The sequence below is a fragment of the Cibotium barometz genome, chromosome 47 (genome assembly GCF_041138505.1).
Source record: "Cibotium barometz isolate CiBa-2024 chromosome 47, ASM4113850v1, whole genome shotgun sequence".
Classification (NCBI taxonomy): domain Eukaryota; kingdom Viridiplantae; phylum Streptophyta; class Polypodiopsida; order Cyatheales; family Cibotiaceae; genus Cibotium; species Cibotium barometz.
This window is the reverse complement of record NC_141092.1, coordinates 15,228,338-15,238,961: the sequence shown is the minus strand read 5'-3', so window position 1 is coordinate 15,238,961 and position 10,624 is coordinate 15,228,338. Positions and strand designations below refer to the sequence as shown.

Sequence of the window (10,624 nt, the reverse complement as noted above, 5' to 3'; positions counted from 1 at the left end):
AAGACTTTGTGGTTGGTTGGTTGCCTTTGTCAAAAAGTTTTATCCAAACCCAAAGACTGTGAAAAAGTTTTAATGGTTGATTCGTTGCCAATGACTGTATTCACACTACACACCCAAATAGTGTAAGAAAAAAAACCATTCTTTAATGTAACTAAAGTTGAGAAAAATTGGTTGTAATTTTACGTAGTTTGAATTTAAAGATTCAAATCTTTAAACTTTTAGTTACAAAACCGTTTAACCTATACATTATCTTTATCTCTTCTCTTATATATATTATCTTAAGGAAGAGTTTCACAAAGCTGCCACATGGCAAGAATTTGGAGGTTCTGAAAGGAGAGGAAGAGGTTTGGGTAGAATTTGAATTTGGAGTCTTAAAAGAAGTCGGGTTACCCACTAGTTTTAATAAAAACCGGTCGGTCATTCTTTTTTTCCCAGATGGATAGAAAAAAAAAGCTATCTCTGACATTGATTGGCACGTTGCCAATGACTCTACCGACTGCCCACAGTGCAGAGGTCAAAAAGTTTCAGTCAATTTGTTCACAATAAACTAGGGAAATTTCACAGTGTCTTCCCATGGACCTTCCTCATGGGGACTTGTAACCTCACCTTTTTTTAATATATTCCTGTGTCTTAACAAAAGATTTTATAGTTTATTGATGATTTTACATTTAAAATCCTCTTCTCTCTCTCACACCCACCCAGCCAGAATCCGTTTATTAACCATGCCCTCCTGTCTGTCCGCCCATGCTGCAGTGTTGAGCTCCATAATGGCCACTACGGCGGTTGCATTATACTTCTGCATTTCGTGCGGCGCGGAAGCTCATCATCTGCAACAGAATGTAACGGGCGGGCCGAAGCTGGAAGAAAAGAAGGCGCTGCTGCAGTTCCGTGACGGGTGCGAAACAGAGGACAGAGTTTACTTCAATTGGTCGAGCAAGAAGGACCACTGCCAGTGGCCTGGAGTAGGGTGCAACGCCGACGGCTACGTGGTGGCTCTGCAGGTGTCGCTCTACTACGCCGCCCCCCCCTCCAACGTCACTTACAAAAGAGGGGTTCCATGGGGCGGATATTTGGCGACCTTGCAGCAATTGGAGGTGAAGCGAAGCATCCACTATCTAGATCTAGATAATATCCAATTCTAATGAGAGATTAATGGCCATATCCCGGTAAGCCTCGGGAACTTAACACACCTTCTTTACCTCCACCTCGATTACAATCAGCTCACAGGAAAGACCCCTGCATCACTCGGTCACCTGGAAAGCCTGCAAGAGCTGAGCCTATCCTACAATGCCTTATCAGGCGACATCCCCACCTCCATTGGAGGGTTAATCCAGTTAGATTCTCTCTCCTTGTCCAACAACAGATTAAGTGGCCAACTTCCTCTCTCATTAGGCAAGTTACAAAATCTGGATACCCTTGATCTTTCCCATAATGAGTTAGTCGGGGCCTTCCCATTCAGCTTCTGTCGACGGGTGGATACCATCGATGTGTCCAACAACAATCTCACGTCAATAGAAGAGCCTTCTTCCCTGACCAGCTTCTTCGGCGTTGATTCGCTCCTGCTTGGTAACAATCAGATTTCAGGCCCCTTTCCATCCTGGATCTGGTGTGTTGACTCTGCGTCGCAGCTGGATGTCTCCATGAACAGGTTGAGCGGACAAATTTCCCTGCCAACCTCCATGTGTGCAGAAAATCAGGCAACAGCACCACGTAGTCTGGACCTGCATGGCAACAATCTGTCGGGTGAGATACCATGGCAAATTTTCCAATCCTGCTCTTTCATGGACATGTCAAAGAACCACTTCAGCGGGGAAGGTTTGGACTTGAGCAAATTGGATGCTAATGACTTGTACTTGGATTTATCGAGCAACGATTTCCGCGGAGAGGTGGAGGTGGGCAGAGGCCCTCAGAATGCGATGGCTTTCCTGGGGTTGTCCGACAACAGATTCTCAGGCAAGCTACCAGCAGTGTGCAGTGACAGGGTGAAACTAGACAACAATCTCTTCAATGGATCCATTCCGTTGGTGCTGATGATTTGCTCCGAAGTGTTAGTGCTTCACCACAACCGCCTCTCAGGGCGTATACCCGAAGCCGTGAGGAATGCATCCAGACTGGTAGTCTTGGACGCCGCCCACAATATGCTCTCGGGTTCACTGTCCTCGTGGATCTGTGGCCTCGAGTTCCTACGGGTGCTGATCCTCGGATACAACAACCTGCATGGGCCACTGCCCCCTTGGAATTCCAGCGAACTACAGGTGATAGACCTCTCCAACAATCGCTTCACGGGCGGCATTCCGGCCCAGAGCCTGCCCCGTTTGAAAGCCTTCAGCGGGAGCCCAAGCAATGCCTCGACCATCCAGTATGGCATCGATGGGTCTATGGGCACACTGTACGAAGAGGTGGTGGTGATACCAGCGAAGGATGTAACACTTCAATTCACTTACCTAGTGGATACCGTGGTTTCACTAGACCTTTCAGGCAACCTCCTACAAGGCACCATACCCTCCGAGCTCGGGCTGCTAGTGAGCACGAGATATCTCAACCTTTCCAACAACCGTCTGGAGGGCGCCATCCCTGACTCCCTCGGAGGCTTGCAATCGCTAGAGTCCTTGGACCTCAGCCACAACAGACTGTCAGGTGCAATCCCAAACACGCTTACCCAGCTCCATTTCCTCGCATTTGTGAACCTGTCTAACAACCACCTTCAAGGTCCCATCCCCCAAACCAGCCAGTGGGAATCCTTCAACAACAACGCTTCCTTCATGGGGAATCCGGGCCTCTGCGGGCCTCCCCTTTCTCGCCCTTGCGTTCATGATAGCACCACCTCTAGTAATGGTAGCCTTGTCTTTCCACCTGAGCACGATGACTCCTTTACAATGCCGTGGCCGTGGCCTTCCATTTTACTTGGATATGTCATAGGGTTCGCAATTGTCCTACCTATGTCCAAGTGCCTCGTCGCGAACTTTAGAGCCTGTGTAATTTCGCTCTTTTCTCGTGTGAAGACTCTCTAGATCTCTATAGTCACGTGTGAAGACTCTATGGATCTCTCCATAAGTCTAGTATTGTATTCATCCTTTCATTATGATAAGTAACCACCTCGTCACGACCAACCTATATACTTATAACTCTGTTAGAGGTCTCCCTTTTGTTGTTGGTTTTTGGCCTTCATGGAGTGGCCACCTGTATTCTCGTGGAGTGGCCACGTGTATTCTCGTGGTAATGATAGGCAATATATGTCAATGATGCTTTCCCATATTCACATCACTATAAGTAAATGGGGTCTCTAATATATGAGGCTGTTCACAATTACATGTACCACTATAGAAATTAGGACATTGCTCTTGAATGGATTATATTAAAGTATTGTTGCATCATGAAAATTCATGAGACTCTTGTTGCAATGCTATTTCACATATTGTGTAATGTTAGCAACACTCGTCGCTCTCTAACTATGCATGTATGGGTGCCATCACTATCATCGAATGTAGTGATGGCCCTCTTGGGGAGTTCAAAGTTTCATTAAGGTGCAATCTCCATGCAAGGCATGATGTACAAATGACTTTTTATATTGATTCAACACACAATCAACTTGATATAGAGAAAGCTCTATTTAAGGTCGCATCAAAGATAGCATCATTACTTCATGATATTCTCAAAGATTCACTACAGCATATAGTGACCCATTTCTAGTGCTTATAAGTGCAACAATGAAGAAAAGGGACAAGTTTTGGGGGTCATATCCACTAGTTTGAGCGTTGCTATGCATGCCAGTAGGAGGATACCAATGCTATGTGTTGGTATATGTGTTATAGTGTAGCCTTTTGCAACATTTATACCTTATACTAGCATTTGAAGATGTGTTTCTTTTCCCTTCGTAGATTGGGCGGTTTTCCCTAATTTACCCCATGTTCCTAATTTCACACAAAGTGAAACTAAAATGCTACATACAGTTGAGATGCAAATGTCGATTTATATTACAAAAGTAAGTTCAAAGACAAAGTATAATGTGACTATAAAAGTAGGCCCATATAAAAGGTTTTGTGTTCCTTGAACAAATTTTTTTTTTTTTTAAGGACACTCGCCTTATGATTCTCCCTTGCAATCATTATCATCACTATAATTATGTTGTCATTCTCCATGATTGCCATCAGGTTCATCATTGTACATCACATAAGATCTCATTCTCCTCCTCTATATCATAAGACTAATGCATAACGTCTAATGTACAAGGTCGTATTTATCATTCTTATACATTAGTTATGCATAAGCTCTTATGGATTTGGTCTAATGCATAAGTCCTTCTGCATTAGGCCTAAGGCATAAGGTCTTTTTTATAAGCCTTATGAATTAGGCCTAACACACATGTTACCTTTAGATAGAGCTATGTACTCAATTCTATGCATAGCTCTTATGCATAGATCTTTATATAAAAGATTCTTCTTGGACCATTACTAACCCCATTTTAGGCTTAACAAAGGTGCTCTCTACTAGATCTAGGAGTAGCACAATAAGTGTCATGAAAAGGCATTATATAACTATTCTAAATATTATAAGCTTGGCAAATGACCAAGCATAGTAGATCTTAGCATTTAAGATTGGACATCTAAGTGTAAATAAGGGCTAGTTGTATCTAAGTCAATTTCTCATAATACAATGACACAACCCTTTGTACTTAGTTAAAGAGATCCTGGTTTGAAAGCAAGGTAATAATCCCACAACAATTGTTTCTTGTTTCACTTCTTGCTTGATTGGTAGAGTCCTTAGAAGAGAAATAGGCCATAACATTTTTGGTGTCGCCAGGGAGATAATCTTGCTTCTTCTATCTCCTTAAAGTGCTCTAATCCTTCCTTGTATGCTCAAAAATCTTTATTTCAGTATAGTGGATGTCTTATTTTTGGTTGCTTTTGGGTGAAAGATTGGTGTGTAAGTACTTGGGGAACATTGAGGTAAGCATTTCAATTAAGTTTTGTTTGATTTTTAAAGTTGGCAACGTTCTACTTTTTCACGTTGTGTGGTGGCTGGGTGATGGCCTCTATACACCATCAACAAGCACACAAGAAGAAGACACAATGGGATCAGAACTAGGTGACACTAGAATCCCAGCCCCAAGAAAACCAATCAAACTTGCACCTATTCTCAGCCCTCCAGCTGATTGAATTGGACACTTCAACACCCTCCCAACCTCCCTTTTTGACCCAGTTGTCTCCTCATGTCCTCCTAGGTCAACAATGACCTCGAAAACCTCTAACCTTTCTCCTAAAATCCCCTCCTATAACCACAGTTGACACCCAATTGACCAAATGCACTCCCAGCTGCCCCAGACAGATCGGATTCTACCTCTGAAGTCCTCCACTAGTCCCCAATCTGAAACCTATCCTCCACGATCCTCTACTATCCTCTAGCTGACTTCATATCCACAGCTCCAAGACCTTCCTAGACACCTTGCTAACCCTCTTCTGACTTCTTTGTTGCGAGCTTGAACCCCCTTTAAACTGCCTCAGTAGTCTGACGCAAAACCGGCTGCAAAACCAGCTAACTCAGAAGCCTACACTGAGAGCGAAACCTTCTCCAAATATCCTCAGACTCTCTCTAGCCCTCAGGCTCCTCTAAACTTGCAAGGATATCACACTTCAAGCCCTCTACTGACTACAACTGATATACAGTTGTCTCCGAAATAATTATCCTCTCAAGGATAACAAAACCGACTCAGTTGATATAGATTTCCTCTCCTTTGCGTCCGCAGAACTTCTAAACTCTCAGAACACTCTATCCTCATCTCACAAGGACCCAGCCCTGTGGACACTCAACTGAGACTCAAACCTGACTATACCTGCCGCGGCGGTGGCCGACAGAAACAACACTTAGATCTCTTTCTTGTCTAACTCATGATTGCTGACTCCAAACTATGAGCTTTGATCCACAAGCACTTCCCTCAACTCGAAAAATCCCAAACAAGACCAATACACCATCAGTTGACTATTTTAAGGTCCAGCTAACACTCAGCTCTGACAGTGTACCTTCACAACTCAACTAACACCACAAACTGAGCCAACTCTACCCCAGAATCAAATCCCAAACAAGACCAATACACCATCAGTTGACTATTTTAAGGTCCAGCTAACACTCAGCTCTGACAGTGTACCTTCACAACTCAACTGACACCACAAACTGAGCCAACACTACCCCAGAATCAGATCCCCAGTCTTCATACTCACACACACACAGGAGCTCCATCTCCACAAACTCAAACAAAACAACATCTTCACCATAACTGAAACATCAAAACCAAAAACTATATACCCAAATACTTTGTCTTCTTCAGATATGCACAAAACACTTCACTGTCTCAATAGCCCTGAGACCTGGGCACCAACAGACAAGAAGAAAACATAAAAGAGAAACTCAAGGATCCTCCTCAGGTAGATCACAGCAACACAGGTTCAAAACCTTGAACCACATTATCGCGCATTATAGGACTTTCTACACACCGAAACAACTCACAGCTAATAAGAAGGTAGCAGAAGAAATGAATTGAACCAAGTCTCAAACAAAGTTAAGCTCCTCAGAGATCCAAGGGCATTCACATCCTTCAAGACTCTCTGGCTTCGCGCTCTCCCTTCGCTTTGATGATCCAACCAATCCCTCTCGCAATGCATTGTCTTCTCTATGACAATCTGGATATATACGCAAGTACTTCAACTTGCAAGTTCACCTACAAGAGCCCACTTAACTATAGACAGTGCACTCCTCTCTTTGTCAAGAACTTTAGCCTCATCTTGACGAGCCACACTTTGTAAACTACCTCAATTCACCTTCTTCTAGCCATGACTGTCTCGACTTTTTCACGTGTGACTATCTCCTACTTAAGGTGTGAATTTCTTAAGACAATCATGCAAAAAATTCTCATCATTTGAGGATTTTAAGATGTCCATATAATCTAAAATGATCACTTAATCTCATTATAAGTAAGCTCATTATTATAATTGAATTTGGCATTAAAAAATAAAAAAGTTTTGACAAGAAAAACGAATTCATTACTGAGTTTTTTGAGAGATTTATGTTTAAATTAATTCATTACTTTGGGATTTTAAGGCGACTAATGTTATAAGAAATCTGCTAGACTTGATTGGTGATGACTTTACACTTAGTTTTAAAAAACTTTCGATATAAAAAACTAGAGTTTTTCACGACCATGACTATCTCAAGTTGTTCACACGTGTGACTATCTCTTAGCTATCCATGTCATGAGTATATTCTAAGTTAGCTGAACTATGAATGGTACTAAGTCTAGCCAACTAAGGGAGTAATGCTAGTCAATAGTGCTACCTTGAATTTAAAGGATAAGAAAAAAAGTTTGACGTAAAAACTAGAGTTATTCACATCGTGAATAACTTAGCCGCTTGGGTAACCAAAGGTTTATAAAACAAATCCAAAAATTAAAAACTTGGCCCATTGAAAAAATAGCAATACATGCACTTAAGATCCGAGAAGATTCTATGATGGCCCTTTTTTGGGTAGTTCTACCATTGGCTCGGGAGCCATAGTATCTCAGCTCAACTCTAGGAGGCATATGGGTAAAGGACGGTCCGGTGTACCCATAAGCTAGTACTCCATAAGATGTTTCCCTCTATGATGTCTGAGGAAGTGTAAAGATTGTATGTGTCATGGGGAGATACCCATATATGGGCACTTCGTGAGTTAATGGTATGCTTGCAAATCTAGTTGCTTTTTCTATAGGGACGAATTCTTACGTAACGGTTCTCCCTCCCATGGAGGTGTTCCTTCGTCATTGGGTCTAATGTAGGGGAGGAACCTTACTTCCACTTCAAAACTGCGATTCATTTCCCTTTCTGAATATAATGAATTTTCTCCTCCACTTCAATACCACGATTCATTTCCCTTTCTAAATACAATTAATTTTATCCTCTTACTGTGGGGCTTTTTGGTCTTGAAGTGGTTTCCTTAGGTGAGTTTGTCACTTCACTTGGCCTTGACATCATAGGTTTTTGGTCTCCTCTCTCCAAGTGGTTTTCTCTAGAAAGGTCCCCACTTCGCTTGGCCTTGATGTCCTAGGTTATAGGTCTGCATTGATGGGAAAACTCCCCCTTCCAAACCTTTCCATCCTTCTCACTTCTTTGGTGGCCACTCTAGGGATACATATATATTACCATCCTCATTTGAATATGTTGTGTTTGATCACAAGCAAGATGGTAACACCTATTGGGGGGATAAGGATAGATTTTAAAATTTGGGGTTTCCCATCCTCATCCATTTATGTGTTAGCAATACTAAAGAGGTTGCCTTGGCATCCTTGTATAGTCCTATGTCACCTTGATTATCTCTAACCCTCCTTAGGAATAATTTATCAATAACATGAGTTCAGATAGGCTTAGTGTGATCTCTTGATGGGCTTAGGCCTCGTATAGGCCTATGTCATCTTGATTCTCTAACCCTCCTTAGGAAGAATCTACTAGGCCTATGTCACCTTGATTGTATCTAACCCTCTTTAGGAAGAATCTATCAATAACATGACTTTAGATGGGCTTATGTAATCTCTTGATGTCTTATGGTCTCAATGAGGTCCTTCTCCCTTGGTATATACTTCACGTGACTTAATGTGGACACAGTCCTATATAGGTTCATATGAGCTTCCTTCTTCGTCTACATAAACTTTATTTCTTGAGACAATCACTACTCTTGGGTTATCCAAGACCAACAATTTTCACATCCTAGAAAATGGTGGGAGTGACCTTTGTTCTAGGAGCAGTCTAATAAGGTCTATATTGATTGGGTTACGAGTAGTCTCATGATAACCATAAGGTTGTAACACATAGGTCTCACTTAACGTACAGATTTGTGTTATGTTCCCATCACCCTCGCTAACTGCTCTTCTTTCACGTGTCTTGTGAGAGTCACTTGTGTTCTCTCGACTCTTCTAGAATATTCTCCAATAACCTGTAGCTCCCATTGTTCCATTTCTACTATTGGAAATTCTACATGTTTTATTCCCCACCGCACTGATCTAGACCCCTCCATGGTGAAGGACTCTTTGTATGATTTGGAACTAAAGTCTAGTGTTATTAGGGTGTTCAACGCCACTCGTGTTCTAGTACCAATCCCTGGTGTCAAAGTGTATAACGATGTGATGTTCAAAAGTAGGTTTGGAATATGATTGAGCAACGACTTAGCCTAATTGTAAATGCATAAGCACTTGATCTATTAGTGCCAAAATCATGTAGTAAGGTTCTTTTTTTTGTTTTTCAATGTTTTCTTCTTTTCTTATTTTCTATTTCTTATGGTTTTTTGAGAATTTTCAAATGTTTTTTATTTTTTGAGTTTTTGTATGTTTTTGTATTTTCTTGATCAAGGTCAAAGTATTTGCATAAATCCCTCTACTGAAAATTTTAAATTTTCTTACTCTCTTGAAATGTTCCCAGTTGGATTGTATGATTCAACTAAGCATGATTCGACTTTTACACAATGTCACTTTTAGACGTTTCAACACATACAATTTAGGCTCCACGCAATCTGAGTTTTTGGATTGATGCAAATTTAAGGCTCTTTACAACCCAATTAAGAATATGAGTAATATTTTATACCACAATTCTACCTAGGCTCTTTATTACGACCCAATTTAAGAATATGATTAATATTTTATACCACGATTCTACCTATCTACAGATGATTGTGCTTTTTTGGTCCAACAATCGGACTATTAGGGTTAGATTAGACGGCAATGATCTACTTTTTATAAACAATTTGACTGAGATAGCCCACAATTCAACTTTTCAGCAAGCTCGTTCCACCCCTTTTTTACCTGATTTTTTTTAAATTTTTAACCTGCACCTACCTTAGCAATGATGACTAAAGGGTTATTACACCTTTCTTACTATGGAATTAATGATTCATGGGGGAATCTATTGATTGAATGGGGCACTTTAACCCTTTGGACATAGTGAAAAAAAATCATAGTTTTAGCCTAGTTAGCTTAATTTACTTAATCTAAAGCTGAAGATGGCCATGGAAATGTCAAACAAGAGAGATTTCTAACCTCAATCTTGCTGAGGGAGATCAACTCAACCATCCATCATCACTTATGAGTCAAAAAACAAGAAAAATAATTTAAAAAAGGTTGAGGTTAGAAAAATCTACTCTACTCAACAAAATCGCACACATTCACACTCTAATCACACACAAACACATACACATGCCCTCAAATCCACACTCAAACACTCATTCTTATCCTAAAAACCAAGTATTTACATCCAAGGGAAAAATTATGTGCTAATGGAAGAAAATGAAATGAAATTGAATCTCTACTCCTTCCCCTACTTCGTAAGTTTCTCTCTAACGGTGCCATTTGATCAATCTAGATTTGAGTTGCAATTTACTATGCCAAATTTTCTTTAGCTTTTGTTTCCACCAACAAGCGGTCTTAGTGAGGATCTCTTATTAGCTTGATCATTGACAAACCAAGGCACAAGAATAATCAATCTATAGAGATCAAAGCAACTACTGAAACAACCTGAGAAAAATAGAAACTATGATAAGGTCTGAGATCTACCATATGGAAAATTAAATCCTCTATCTTTTTTCCATTTAGGAACACCACCGTAAGAGGAGT

The 10,624-nt window shown here is 41.0% G+C and overlaps 1 protein-coding gene across 1 annotated transcript; it reads left to right on the top strand.

Annotated features, from left to right (window-relative positions):
- Positions 1 to 722: 722 nt before the first annotated feature.
- On the top strand, positions 723 to 3,493 carry LOC147611403 (receptor-like protein 7). The gene is made up of 2 exons (XM_086784899.1): positions 723 to 1,094; positions 1,149 to 3,493. Exons 1-2 carry the CDS (start codon positions 723 to 725, stop codon positions 3,009 to 3,011), a joined length of 2,235 nt encoding a protein of 744 aa, XP_086641025.1. The 3' UTR covers positions 3,012 to 3,493.
- Positions 3,494 to 10,624: the final 7,131 nt, after the last annotated feature.